Source organism: Dermacentor variabilis, chromosome 5 (assembly GCF_050947875.1).
Source record: "Dermacentor variabilis isolate Ectoservices chromosome 5, ASM5094787v1, whole genome shotgun sequence".
NCBI lineage: Eukaryota > Metazoa > Arthropoda > Arachnida > Ixodida > Ixodidae > Dermacentor > Dermacentor variabilis.
In genome coordinates this window covers 67,577,346-67,592,358 of record NC_134572.1, presented here as the reverse complement: position 1 = coordinate 67,592,358, position 15,013 = coordinate 67,577,346, and the positions used below count along the sequence as shown (strand labels likewise).

The window sequence follows — 15,013 nt, the reverse complement described above, 5'->3', positions numbered from 1 at the left end:
TTGTCTGGTCGCTTTTCAAGATTTGTTACAGCGCAACACAAGACAATGACAAAAGAAGGTATAAAGCGAAGACACGGCGCCGTGTCGTCGTTTTATACCCTCTTTTGTCCTTGTCTTGTGTTGCGCTGTAACAAACCTTACTATGAATCCCAACCAACTGGCCCAACTTGCCGTTTTGACGCTTTTCAAGAACAGAAGCGAAAACCCCAGAGAAAGACATTAGTTTACAGTCGTTCACCAGCGCTTCCGCAGTGTCGGGTTCTGATTGGCTGCGGCCAAAGCGGCCAACTTGTCCGCGCAGAAAAAAATTGGTCCGGGCGCAATCCGGCCAAGCGGCCGCGTATTTTCCGCAAAGCGGAAAATCCGCGGCCGCTTCGCCGGATCCCTTTGTCCGCTCCGCCTTCGGTGTGAACGTGCCTAGTGCGTCCGTCGAGCTTACCTCCGCTCACCCTCTACCTCTCGCTCCGCGATATCACAAGTCAGATCGCGCTTGGTCAACTGCTTCGGTTGTCGTCCCAAGTATGAAGATGGAAACATAAGACAGAGAAGCTTGATCAGACGTGCAGCGAACGGAAGACGCTGGAAGCCAGGTCAACCAAGCTTAGACAAAGATGGCTAAACCGGAGCATCGCATGTGTTGCGTGGCTCTGTGGTATTCTAACACCGGGAATTCCAGTTCTGCGAAGTTGTTCAGGTTTCCTAATGAAAGCAGGTAAGCACAAGTAATTCACTTTATTTTCTGAGCAGGTATTCGTTTTGCGATATGTAAACCAGCTATTTACGTGCAAGCCTGAGTGAACTTCAGAAGAGTATAGGCTTGGGCTGGTTGGTAATATATAGTTACACTAGAAGCATAGCGCGGGAACAACGATCGACATAGACAGGACAAGCGCTAACTTTCAACACAGCGTTTATTGCGGAAGAGGAGCATATATACGCAACTGATTCTGCTAAGGGAAAGAAGGACATAAAAGCTTAACAAAAACGCCACATGCCGTCATGCCATGAATTCAAGCTCTGTAGTTGATAATGCCACAGACGCACTGCTGACGCATAGATCACCTGCCCGCGCAATCTCAGATGCTCCCTTGATTTCTCTTGTCAGGTCTTTGCGGTGCCGGTACAAAATGATAAGTCGGTCATTTTGTACCGGCACCGCAAAGATCACCTTGCAACCTTGCCAACCACCTTGCCACCCCTGGTAAGGTGGTTGCCGTAAGGTGGATCCCTAATATTGATCGTTGCTAACTAGGAGTACTGTCCTCCTTGACCGCCAAACAGACCACTATTCCTTGAAAAGACGACGCAGTTTTCGTCCTTGAGTGCTCACAATAATCTTTTTGTAGTGCATCAGATTCCTTTGTAAATCTGTGCTGCATATATATATATATATATATATATATATATATATATATATATATATATATATATATATATATATTATGCATGCTTGCAACGTGACAAATTTACGAGGAATTTACACATTTGCGTGCGCCGCACCCGGCTTGACTTTTTCCGGTAGTATAATGTGCCTTGCAGTGTAGCAAGCCGAAGGAACTCTGGATACGGCCACCCGGGCATTAGATCAAGGTCCTGACTTGTGCAGCACGGCTGCACATATTGTTCGACACATAGGCGCGTGCACAGGAGCCACTGCATGGCCAGCAATGGATGTAAATAACAAAAAAAACAATGGAAATTAGTTTATTTCAGTTAGCAAGAACAGCCGGAGAAACAGTTCAAAACCGTGCCTGGGATGAACGAAGTACGAAGACTTCGCGCGCACATTCGCGCGAACACTTGCTTGGTTGCGCAAGTATCTGCTGAAATTTTTGCTATATATATATATATATATATATATATATATATATATATATATATATATATATATATATATATATATATATATATATATATATATATATATATATATATATATATATATATAATGTAATATAAGAGGTTGGCAATTTTAAGTGGTACCGGCTACTTCTCGTTGCGCGCCAAAAATAATATCGCAGAACTTGTAACAAAATGTGGCACAAATAGATCGCAAAAAAACGCCAGTCAGCATTAACACAAGGAACCCACAGAAATAAACACGTATGCAGTTGCCTATGTAAACACAAGTACTACTGCTTATTTATTAAATGTGAAACATTCCGGCAGCCAGAATGCAGGTTTCAAGATAAGACAGCACACTCGAATACACTCGGCTCTAAATGTACGCTTTGTTTTACCTCAGGTCTTCCGGCAACTCCGAATGGATTGCACCCATAAACCAATGCCACGCCATTCGCGCTCACCTCATGACGCTCCATATTACTTATGATTCAAGCCATGAGCCGGAAACTTGGGTTCTCTGATCGGATCACGGGACAATCAAATAGGAGAGGCGGAAAAGTCGCATATGCTCACACACACGTACACCATGCAGAGCAAATGTATTCGCAAGTATGAACTGGCAAATAACACAAAACGAAGGTCAACTCCTATATTTTTCCACCAGGGGGTGCCAAGTGTTTCGCACGCAGCCCGAAAACCCGTGGTGCCAATCTCGAGCTTGACGCACCAGCTAAAGTCTGTCCGCCTTGCTATCCAGGCATACGTTCTTCCAGAACGCGTTCCAGTCGGTGTCGGGAGCCGTGCCTCCAAACTCCTTGGGAAGAGCGCCCGCAGGAATATCCTTCTGAAGCCGGTCCAAGTGCTTCCCGTGGAAGCGGGCCTGCGTTGGAGCACGCGGGAAATTAGACCGAGAGGCCCCCGACATAGAATTCTGGAGCGAAAGTGTCCCCCTCGGTTATGTGTTCTCGACCCAAGTACATTCCGAGTCCGCGCTCCCTGTCAGCGCCGTCTTTCTGCACAGTAAATGCTCCTGGTCATCGAGCCCTCGATAAATTCATTATACCTTACCAACTGTTAGCCTTCGAATTCGCTCAGCTGGTAGAGCGACTGAACCGGAAAGGCGAAGGAGAGCGACTAAATTCCCGGATCAGGACAAATTTTCCTTAAGCTGTAACGTTTTCTTTGCAGGTTCTGGCACCTTCCATCCGAGGTCGCTAATTAAGGTTGCACGGGATGTCGACATATGCATGCTTCATCCAGATAGATGCTAACATTTCCTCCGATGAAGTTCTACCTATATCAAACAAGATATTTTTTTGTCATACTCGCAAAAATATAAAGAAGAAAACTTGTATTTTATTGTGTTTATGGTTAATTTTATTTCATTCCAAGATTTATTTGTCCGTTATATTTGGGTCATACGTCGCCTTCAGCTGAAAAGAAAGGAGTCAACGGAGTCTGGATGGATCGCAACTCGCATCTATTGTAAATTAGAGCTATGAAAGCGTTAGTACACTCGACTGCAGAGCGATATCCAGTTAGGGTTTGACAAATCTCGGCTCTCCGGCAAACCTCTCGTTTTCGAGTAAAGGCGACCTTTACGTGAAGCCAGTGCATGCCCCTTGTGTAGGACTGCGCAAAAAAGGAAAACATTGTGAGACTAGTATGGCCTGCTAAGCGCGGTGACGTCCTTGCAGAACTGGATCCGTCCACGAGCTAACGTTAAGAAGACCACTCCCAAGCATCTCCTGTGAACCTCTTTATAATGAGTCACACTTAGTTTGATCACACTTCCTTTCATTGACATCTCCAAATAGTTATCTCAGCCATTACTCGCGGTGGCGACGCCATCTAATGCCGCCACCGCGAAGCCTGCGCCTGGCCTCCGAAATACATGGCGCGCTGGTGCGTGCGAACGCCGAGAAACGCGTCGCAAGGCGCCATCTAGTAACGCTGCGGAGAAGTCCTCACTTGGCCTCCGAGACCCGAAGAGTGGCGCGCGGGTGCCTGCTAACGCTGAAAAGTGTTCCCTCGCTTGCCGCACACTAAGTGGCACACATTCAATGTATCAAGTTGGCGAAACGTTCATTGAAGAGCATCACGTACCCAGTGCAATTCGTGGCGCAGCTCGCTAAAGCGTTGACGTGAAACACGTTCATTGAAAAGCGGCACACACCTAGGGCATTTGTGGTGCTGCCTGCTAATGCATCGGGTTGCTGTCCTTGAGAAACTCTGGTGATGTGGGTTCGATTCCCCTCGGCATCGGAGAAATTTAAGGGATCTTCTTCGTCATTGTAGAGATGGCCCATTTCCAGGGGCTACCCAAGTTGACAGCAAAGAGGTTCATTGGAGAACAGCACAGACCGAGTGACGCATAACCAGTGCTCCAAGTAGGCGTCATAGAGCTTCTTCGGACAGCGGCATACCTACCCAGTCCCGCATTTACAGTGACCAGCGTCGGCGTGTAAGAGATGTCTGGTGGTTGGTTTCGAACCCTGTTCCCTCAGCACAACAGCCCGATGCGCCACCAATTCGACCATGGACTACCCAGTGAGCCACGTAGCTGGGATAACTGTTACATACGTGTGCCCGAATAAACTTAGGCCTAGACATGTGCACCGGGGCACGTGCCATTGTCTATCTGAACATTCTCGGACAATCCCCCAGAATGGGCATGTGCAACTGGGTAGGTGGCCGAATATGCAAGTAAATGTATGGATAGTTGGGCTAGTTGGTAATGCATTATAAGAAAAACTTGGAGCGTTATAAACACACAGGACGTGGAAAAGGAACGCACACCACACGCGCTCTCAGCGTGTGTGGCGTGTGTTTCTTTTTCCACGTCCTGTGTGCTTATAACGCTCCAAGTTTTTGTAAGAATATAAAAGTACAGAATAAGAGGCAGGAAAGGAGGAAGTTGACAACAAAAGCAGCCTAATGTAGAAGAAATCAAGTGAACAAAATGGGATAGTGCATTGATCGAGGTGCATTGCACTGCAAAGGAGCGAAAAAGATAGTCGGCAACGAACAATTGAAATCGGCTGCAGAAGCAGCCGAGTGCGAAGAAACAAGTTAGACGAACGAAATGGAATCAAAGCGTACACTAGGTGAGAAGTGTAGAGCTACGTCAAAATGGAAAAGTGAACTGAGTACGTTTCAGTAAATATCAGACAGCTCCACTTATCCGCGATTCCCAGATACGCGTGAGATGTGGCGATCATTTTTTTTTCCTATGGTTATACGCCTGTTGATTCACTATAACGAAAAGGCTTACCATTTTGACGTTTTCCTCCTCCAGGAATTGTTTCACTAGCTTGAACGCTGCATCAAAGGCTGCGGGCTCCCTGACATTGTGAACTTCACTTGTTAGAATGGGCATACATTTCTGCAAAATCAATTAAATAAAAACATTCATAGTGACAGGGAACCAGTCTTTATTTGCCTGTGAAGCAACCGAGCCGCAGACGGTGAATCAGCGTTTCAAAGGGTCTGGTTGTACTTAACGTGTACTGGATTTTAAATTGAAGTGATGGGTCAATGTGAAATAAATCTGAGGATCTATAATTCTCATCAAACCATGTCACTTTGCAACCACGGGCTGATATCTGTCTCAGTATGTGGCGCAATTCGCCTATGTCACATAGCTGCCGACCCAGTAATTACGCTGTGAATCTTCAGTTTCCCGAGAGCACAACAATGACTTACATTACACCGCGAAAAATAAATGTTTTAAAGCCAAGAAAAAAAAACGGAAAATTTATATTTTTACCAGCAGCAAATTTTTCTCAAAGGAAGAACAGAGACTTTGATTTTAACAACTCGTTTTGTTTTCTTTTTCATACTAAAAAGCACTTTTTTGTTGCTTTTTTAAACAAGATTGCTCAATTGCATTACAGTAAAAATTCCGTCCATACAGTGATCCAAATGAGATTTCTTCATTTCGTTACGAGCAACTAACCTTTCTTGTGCAGCTGCACCAGCAATGTAAGTATAGAGGCAGATAAATTTCATATGCGTTAAGCAATCGGCCTTCATTTCTGAAAAAAAAAAATACACCCGCTCTCCAGGCGAGCTGTGCCCCTCAGAGTATATCTTAGTGGCACGTCTCATATACACTGGCAGAACTGATGCTTAGATGTGTTGCATATAGTGCTGGCCGTCTCGTCACATCTCGCATGTTCTACATGTAGCTTGCCTATATATGTAGTTGTATGGCATGTTAAAGCATTTGGCTCTTTCGTATTGCACGAAAGTTGAAGTGATGAGGGTACTAAGAGTTGCTTCCGCAAAGAACTACACAATGTAAAAATGTTTCCTCTTTCCTTTCTTTTCCTTTTTCTTTTTTTTTTTTGCCAAGTGGCGAGATAGCCATGAGGAGAAAACGTTAGGAAAAATACGAAAGTGCGCGGCGCGGCTCCGGACATGAGTGAAACCCAATCTGGCAGTCTAGTGGCACCAGATACTACACTGGCGCTTGCACTCCCCGTGCTGCCGAAAGCCAAGTTCATTAAACACTCGACAAGACAAGAGGGCCAAGCCAGCACTTCCAAGACAACTGGAAGTGTTGGCAGAGCGGGTTCCCCTGCGTTTCCAAGAGAAAAAAAAAACTGACAGCTTTCGACGACATGGTCGTTGTGTTGCCTTCAACGCCGCTGCACCGGGTTGAAAGGTGTCCTCTCGAGTCGCTGGTGATATAGCGTGACCGCCATTTCTGTCCTCGGTGACGCTCTCTCTCTTTTACGTCCGATGCCGCCCTGCACCCGGCGCGTGTTTTCAACGGGTCGCATAAAAGGTGCCGTATAATTACTGATTTGTGGCGTGTTCGAGGAAATGAGCCTTCAGCTACCTATAGGATTAAAAATAAGGAGTGTGACCCTAGTACCCCCATAATATTTCCGTATGCGTTCGCATTAACATATGTCTACTCCTACATGCATCTAGGTCGCAACTTTTTCACCACTGATTTGGTCAACACTGGGCCTATTTATTTATTTATTTATTTATTTATTTATTTATTTATTTGCACACATAAACACAATCATAGAGAATAGGAGAAGAGCTAGTTGAGCAACAGCCACCAGGTGGGCCACAACGCCTATTAGCTCTAGAAGTGAAAATATGCATAGAAAAAGAGTAGTCAGTGAAGCACAGAAGAGACATTGTTTTGTGGCAACAACACATCGCGTACCGAGCCAGATCAGTAACCCCACGGCTAGTTCGCTGGCAAGCATTGGAGAAGCTCGTGTATTCGCGGCACACCGATCGTGCGAAAGTATATGCTACCTATCGAGTGGGTTCAGTTATTCGGCTGCCGGGCAATTCACATATAATCGAATTCTTCGATGCGATTAGAAATGACGGCCTTGATAAAGCATTCACCGGGAAAAAAAACTGCGTTTTATCGTGCCCCCCCCCCCCCACCACCCCCAAGCTCTGCAACGCCACAATTCAGGGAATGAGAGGGTGAAGCAATATCTGAAGAGACCTTACGTCAAGCGTGCATGTGTGACCCCCAGATAGGCGAGATGGAGTCCGTCGGCAAGCATATTGTCCACTTGAATTCAGAAGAAAACAGTGCCGACTGTGGTTCTTTATCTGAGGCACTACACATATGTGCATGGACATATTTCTGTGTTAATAAAACATCACCCCGTAAAGTAAAGTAGTTCGCCCTCCGTCGGTGCATACATGCGCGCATCCAGACGAAAACAACACCAGCAACGTATCTATATCACAGCGAATAGACTGCCTATCTACACGCACAGTTGGTGTAACACGGCGTCCAATAAAGCAGCGCGTGATCGCCCTGTCGGGAATTATATTACCTACTCCCATCCAAAAGCAAAAGATGCTGGTGGCGGTTCTCTTTTTGAGGCCGTATAATACTGGACGGTGCAATAACATAAATATAATTTTACCGTTGGGTTAGTGGCAGGAGTGGGCATAACACAGCATATCAATTGCAGACAAAACAAAAAAAGATCGGTTAATGGCAACGAACAGGTCCGGACAAAGCATTCCAATTTTCAATTGTTAGGGGGGATAAGCTATATCTTTAGCTGTCGGTTCTGGCTTGAAACGTTAAAGAGTTCGGGCTGTGAGAGCTACGAGTCCGGGAAAGTTCCGTGAGTTTAATATAATTATATATTTTTGCGTACAATACACATGAACACATGCACTCGTGCTTTCCTTTAAAAGATATACTTTGAAAAAAAAATTGCGCTGTCTTATCAGATAACTTTTCTAAAAAAACATAAAAGCAGCTCTCGGCGTGAGTAGAGGCTTCGTAAGTCAGACAAGATGCAAAAAGAGAAACGCAGGTGGCGACACCACCTTGAAATTCCCGCACCAACTCACCATGACGTCATAGATTTTGACGGCGCCCTCTCACGCACATTTAATTATTTTATCGTTAAACGTGGATCACATCACATTTTAAAGGAACCAAAGACTGAACATGACGAGTTAAAAGAAAAGTGTTCTACAACGGCTCAAGTACGAAAACAAAAATTCCTTTCGATATCTGTTACGTCACACTGACGTACCGGCGTGGGGTCTTCCGCGCGATATTCAAAGAATGAAGCGCTGACGTGCTTATAGGAGGGCATGAAAGAAGACACACACGATTTTGTCATCTATGTGCTTAACAAGTAAGTACGTAATTATGTCATACCAACAAGGCCGAACGTCCACGCTTTGACGTTCTTTATTATCTAATGGACAACCCGCGAAATGAACAAAACTAGAGTTCTGAGAAAATGCCATATTACGTCTGAACTGATTTGGTGTTTCTGTTCAGGATCTAATTATGCTACTCTTTCATCGTGAATTCCATCATACTGCAAATGCTTTAAGACATTGTTCAGTGTTGTTTATCAATATGAAGTTGTATATCGTTATATAATGTTATAATAGGATGATGCAAGTTCCCTTTATCATGTTTCCATTTGGCGATAGATTAAAGCATTGTACTAGCATCAAGGATCCGATATAGCCATATAGTCTAAGAATCGAGATCTACGCCTGATTCAGCTCTCTAAATGTAGACATTTCAATCCAAAGTACAGGTTACATCTATTAATTTCTAAACATGCAAGCAAGCACGGCATTCCAATATACCGAGTGCTGCATACAATAAGCACTTAACTCGAACAGGCCCGACTCTATACAATGTTCTCAGATCCGTTAGTCTTGGTTGCAAAGTGGTAGAAGTATCTGAAGAAAAATTTCACGCCATCTACGCTCAGCAGGGTACCATACATAGTCAAGGCGGCAGAATACCACGCTTTCCAAGGGTCGTACCTGCATGTAATGCAGCAGACTTTTGGTAAGGCCTAGCTCGACATGCCGCACGCTCACTAAGGAATAGCCTTCGAAGTCGTTCACCATGGAAACTCCCAATGTCTGTGCTTCGGGGCACATTGACAAGTGCTCGAGGCAGAATATCATCGCTTGGTATAGCTGCAGGCAGCTCATCTCAGGTGGGTTCCATTTTCCTGCAGTTACAAAACCAGTATGGTTAGTACAGAGTGAACGCAAATTTGTTTGAAGTCCGAAAGATAAACCTGGGTCACAACGACTTGCACTTAGGTCAAGAGTAAAAATAGAATGGATGGCAGTGTATATGGGTGCGAAAGGCTATGTGCATGACTACGCCAGCTAAACGATGCCGCCCAGTTTGTAGGAAACCTCCAAAGCATCCCTTAGATTCAAGTTGTTGCCCATTTTGCATTAGGCTACCCAATAAGCGGTCCTCTCGTATGCGCGCAGTGTCGCTGTTTCCCCCTTTTCCTTTCTCCGTTTTATTGGCCCCCTCCCCCCATAGATAGTAAGTTTAAGTTTTTGTGAAGGAGCACTCAATCGGATAGCAGCAAGCTCATTGCCTCAAAAACAAAGTAGGTTTAGAGGCGTGATAAAGCTTTAGAGACTCCTTTGGCTTCTGTAGGACTACGCCCATTTCCGTCCTTCGTTATAAATAACTTTCGCGAACCTTCATCATATATTATATTTTAAGATCATCGGGTATTTTGGATGCTACCTCGGTTTAAGTCCCCCTATCGGTTACGTATATTTTTCATTGACAAGGCCCGAAATGAGGCTGTACAGAAACCGACCACCACATGCCTGGTCTGAGCCAAAGAATGCGTCACATGAAATCTGCGTAAATGATTATAGACCAATGCAAACAAATTGTGGTAACGTTCCTTTCTCATCTTTGAAACGCGATCTCTGCAAGTTAAACTTTCGAAGATAAACTATTGTGCAGGCAATGATTCGTGAATTACAAGAATGACAGACGACTTAACTGATGCAAAACTATCACCGCCGAGTGGTATTTCTCTCTGAAGTAAAGACCAGTTTTCAATACAGAAGACCACATGAAAAGAAAAGCTAACAATGCGCTTGCTCACTAATCTGTAGTAGGTTCTATGCATCTGGAAACTCGGTGGTGTCGTGCACCATAAGGGCAACATCTATTGCAGTAAAAATGGCACGACGTACCTACGGAACTAAAATTAGTCTAAAGTCTTCATACGCACGTCTCTGAACTTGGTCCCATGGCAAGCAACGATAGTAACGCACAGACGCCCATGCCAATGACGTTAAAGGGGCGGAATAAATGGCTCATGCTGTAATAGGATAGGCGCGGAGTGATTATAATAAGCCAGTCAGTCTTACCAAATCTGCTGAACATAATTGGCTTGCCGTGCATGTTCCTTTGCGGCAGTATCGTGAAGATATCCTGGGCTACTTCTCGCAGCTTTTCAGGTTCCTTCAGTCCTTCGAAGAGCTTCGGTGCGGAGGTCCTGAGTAAGCAGTATCTCTTGAGAACGACCAGCGCCTCGCGGGCATCGTATTTGCGAAACCGCAGAAAGCGCAGCAAGTCGGCCGAGTTAGTGGGAGCATTGACGACCGGTTCACCTGCGTACCAATGAGGACCAGGATGATTCACTATATAGCGCATCGCTCTGGATGTACAAACGAAATCGATGGACCAGTTAATTATCTTTCGTCCGTTCCTTCAGTTGCTTAATTGACTAATTAATTGAATTACTATTTTTTTACACAAAGCAAATCACCTAGACTGATATAAACCTATCAGAATACAACTGCAGCAGCTGTAAATTGAACCATCGACGTCGTGCTCAGAGTAGATTATCTTAGCCGCGGATGGTTTTTCTGACAGTAGCTTACCGCCACCAATCATAAACGCAAAAACGGAACTCAGCTCTGCGTCATATCTTGTCTGTATTCGTGCATGCGTGCGTTGAAAGAGGGAGCCGTAGTCCTAAAGAATATGAGGCTTTATGGATAGAGTATCCGAGCTGATTAGCGCATCCAAAACCCTAAGCTCCGCTCGTGTGATTGTGTACTGTTATCGCATTCTTTCGCGCGCACTTGGGACAGCATGTCATAAATGATGTCCATACATTTCTAAAGCTCCATAATGCATATTTCCAAAGTTCATCGAGACCTGTGAGGGCTCTGCGGGAAATCCTGCTACTAGCCAGTCCACATAACTATGATGCATGTGCTCTATAGTAACGGTGATGGAACACTTGCTGGTAATGCTGAAAGAGAGAAATGGGAAATGAAAAGCAGGGAAGTTAACCAGATTAACTGTCCGGTTGGCAGCCCAGCACTAGGGGATGGGGTATGGACAGAGAAGATGAGAAGGAAATAAAATATATAAAGAGGATTGGTCCGCACAAACATATTGAAGACAACTAGCAACTGGAACGAGGACACCCAGACAGGAAGGCGCGCCAGTCGTCTCTTTGCACCCACATATTTCACATTCTGCACTTCTGGCCTTCCTGATCTAAAGAAAGTGGTCATTAGGGAAAGCTAGTTCAAGCAATAAACGACAAACGAGAGTTACATCCCCTCATGGTAAGTGAGAAAAATTAACAAGGGGATACAGGTTAAACTGCAGCACGTGGTTTTACAGAACGAAACGCACAGCTGGAAAATGAGCTGCGGTAGGGTCGGGTCGTTCTGCAAAGAGTTATTGCATTCGAAGACGTGTCTCTGAAATAAGTCTCGAAAGAATGCGAGTGCGTGGCGCTTTTAGTAAAGTTCTATAGGAACTACGCCAACGAAATGGTCAGAAATTAGAAACTACTGATCTTTCCAAATAAAGATAATGTTATAAGCTTAAGCGATAACCTTTATAGCGATAATAATTTCTTTGAAGAACGCTCGGATAACACAAGCATCCGAGAGAAAAGGTGACGTGGTGTGGCATGGCGGCGACGCCCATTACGCAACACCGAGCGCTAATGCGGCAGCAGCTGTTCCCTTTCGCCCTCTCTGCTCCGTCGGGGCGCGCACTTCATGTGGCGTAGCAACTAACAGGAATTTAGGTGCCGTTTCGCTGCTACAGAGGCGGCCTTTCACTCAATGGGTCATTTGATGCTATCGCATCAAAAATAAAAGAGCCAGGGACCGAATAATTTGTTGCGGTAAAACCCCCCGCTTGTAGGTGACGACAGATGGGTATAAAATTAAACAAAGAAGTCCCACCAAGTTTTGAAAGCGAAACCACAACGTTGAGTCTCCAGCAAAGCGAACACGGAGATTTCACGCGCTTGCCACGCTATCTACGTGTTGTGCCTGTTTTTGCAACAACGACTGCATTCGGGGAGACTATTTCCAAGAAGGAACCTGTCTAGACACGGATCTAGAGCCGAGGAACGCCCAGCCACGACCTTGACAGTACAATGACGTATATGATATGATAAATGGTAAGATAAGAAGGACACGCAAACGTTAAGCAGGGACGTGTACCAGACAACACAAGGCGTCGAATCCCGAAACGAGAAGCGATTAGCGACAATATTTTGTTATAACAAAATGGACGAGCATACAAAGCAGCAGATCACAGGAAGACACCTTGAAGTGATCAACAGACGTCGAACAAGAAATGTCGCTGGAGCCAATGTTCCCACAGCGAGACTTCGGCAGGGGGCCCTGAAAGTCGAAACGTTGAATCCGGCGACATTTCTTGTCAAACTATATACTGTTGATCAAAATAAACGAGCATCACTCAGGAGCCATAGCACAGAAAAATGCCTGTTTACGCCTTACCTTCCAATAGTCTTCTCAGCTCGGCGAGGGACTCTTCGGCGACGCTATCGAGGATAACGTCTCCCGTTTGCCACGGTGGGTACTCTTCGAAGCCGGGCTCCATCACAACTTTTCTCCGCAAAAGCTCAACTGCAAAGCCACAACCGCACAACTGACGCAGGCTGACAGCGCGCCACAGGGAAAGTGGGTTTTTTCAACGAGGCCCGAGGACCAATGCGCCGTCAAAAGCTTGTCGAAGGCGACCAGAGCGCGCGGCGAGCAACACGGACTGCTTTTCAATACAGGGCATACGCCGAAGAAAAGCGCCGTACATACATACGATACCATGTCAAGGTTGCGACAGCTTACCGTATACGCAGGCTCGGCAGCCGCGGTCCATGCCCTCCGCATTAGGGGTTAGGCCCGTCGCAGTGGGCAATTTTAAGCAAATAATACATCGGCGTCTGCACACAAACGGAAAGTCATTAGGCGCGTGGCGCAACGTGGGATGTCCCCGCAGCCTTGTCCTCATGGTGAGGCCATGCATGATGGATGAACAGCTATTTATCCTTTGCGTGTTTTATTGAATGGGGCTATGTTACTACAAATGCGGAGCTGAGGTCTGTCGTATGACGTTTCTGCGTAATTGCGGAGAGCATGGTCTTGTCATCAAATAAACGTTTGCGTTTTGATGACAAGGTCTTCCTTGGTGATCTCATACGGGCTTGGCGTATCTGGCAATCTGTTTATGTAACCTCTTAACAAAAGGGGCAATGCCGACTCTTTGTCGTAGCGAGTCGCGAAAGGTATGAAGATGTAGGCCTCAAGGAGACAAGAAGCGGACACTAGATCAGTATGCGTAAAATTAACGGTACGGGCATTATTAGCGCCAATTAGTCGAGAATTAACCACGTTGCACCATAGAGTGCACTATTTCTGGGATCGACTCAACTGACGTCTTGGTCAAGAAGGAAAAAAAAAATTGAGGAGCCATTCCACTCCGCGAAGGTGGATAATAAGCGGAGCTATAGCACACGACACAGGATTAGACAAGGGTAAATGCACGTATTTTCATTATTTGGTAATGTCAGTGGCGATATCTTTCTGATTACTGTCATTTACCCTGATTGGTTCATTTACAACCTTAGACAGAATCTATACACGACTATTGTTGAGTATTTGAGTTACTTGGATTGGTGCGGTACTTCAAACCAAAGTTTCCTAACAGAAACTGAGTGAACCATTTCTTGTCATGTTTTGAAATGTCCAACATTCAAGACTCCAACGATGATCACAAGGGTAGTTTCATCACGGATGACCCATGCAAAGTGTGTGGTCATGAACTTCTCGATATCACACTTTGGTGTGCCTTGATATACGCGTAGTGGATATCACAACTGCGTCTTTCGTTTGTACGGCACAGACATCCAGCCTCACAGTCGCTGGCATTGTCCTCTTGCGAGTCAAGCGGACAAATGTACATAGATGTTGTAGCCATGAATCTTACGGGGCTAATCCATTGAATTTTTTTCCTAGCTTACGGAGGTATGAGCCATCGCTTACGGGGGTATGGGCCATTGATAATGACAGCCTGAGCAAAAGATGGAGGCGACACAAACGCAACCGCAAAATCAAAATGAAAATCAAAGAAATAACGCAGCAGGCCGAGGAATACGCCAAGGGAACTTGTAACAGCCATCTGGAACTGGAACAGAAACTGGAGCCAACTGAAACTGAACGAAACAAAGTATGGAAGAAACAGAACGCAACGTTCGTGCCCTAAATTGATATTTAATTGCCCTGTAATTATGAGTACCGACTAGAAGACGTACAAAGCATCATTCTACGGCATTGATTTCACCTCGCTAGAGTCTGTAATGACGTGGTATAAGATTAGGTAACTTCGGCACATTTATCAGAAGTCCATCACAATCGTGACTGAAGGGGATGAATAAATTAACTGAGTAAATATATAAAGTGCGCTCCAATTACTGGTGATTGCAGAAGGAGCTCCGGATCATTCGCAGCCTTTTGCGCCAAGAAACGTTGCTGTGTCAAGGGTGGATGTAGGCGAATAATTTTTTTATAGCGTAAGTCT

General features: G+C 45.3%; 1 protein-coding gene across 1 annotated transcript; it reads right to left on the bottom strand.

Moving 5' to 3' along the window:
• Nucleotides 1–1,971: 1,971 nt before the first annotated feature.
• Nucleotides 1,972–13,181, bottom strand: LOC142581887 (alpha-tocopherol transfer protein-like). Its single transcript, XM_075691331.1, has 5 exons — nucleotides 12,937–13,181; nucleotides 10,525–10,767; nucleotides 9,148–9,341; nucleotides 5,120–5,230; nucleotides 1,972–2,725 (listed from the first exon to the last, which is right to left on the bottom strand). The coding sequence occupies exons 1-5, from the start codon at nucleotides 13,037–13,039 to the stop codon at nucleotides 2,576–2,578; spliced, it is 801 nt and encodes a 266-aa protein (XP_075547446.1). The 5' UTR covers nucleotides 13,040–13,181; the 3' UTR covers nucleotides 1,972–2,575.
• Nucleotides 13,182–15,013: the final 1,832 nt, after the last annotated feature.

Bases quoted from the DNA above. Each gene is read 5' to 3' on its own strand.
- LOC142581887 (XM_075691331.1), bottom strand. From the start codon at position 13,039: ATGGAGCCCGGCTTCGAAGAGTACCCACCGTGGCAAACGGGAGACGTT. The intron at 10,768-12,936 runs GTAAGGCGTAAA...ATTGGTACGCAG, and splicing joins GCTGAGAAGACTATTGGAAG to GTGAACCGGTCGTCAATGCT. The intron at 9,342-10,524 runs GTAAGACTGACT...TTGTAACTGCAG, and splicing joins AATTATGTTCAGCAGATTTG to GAAAATGGAACCCACCTGAG.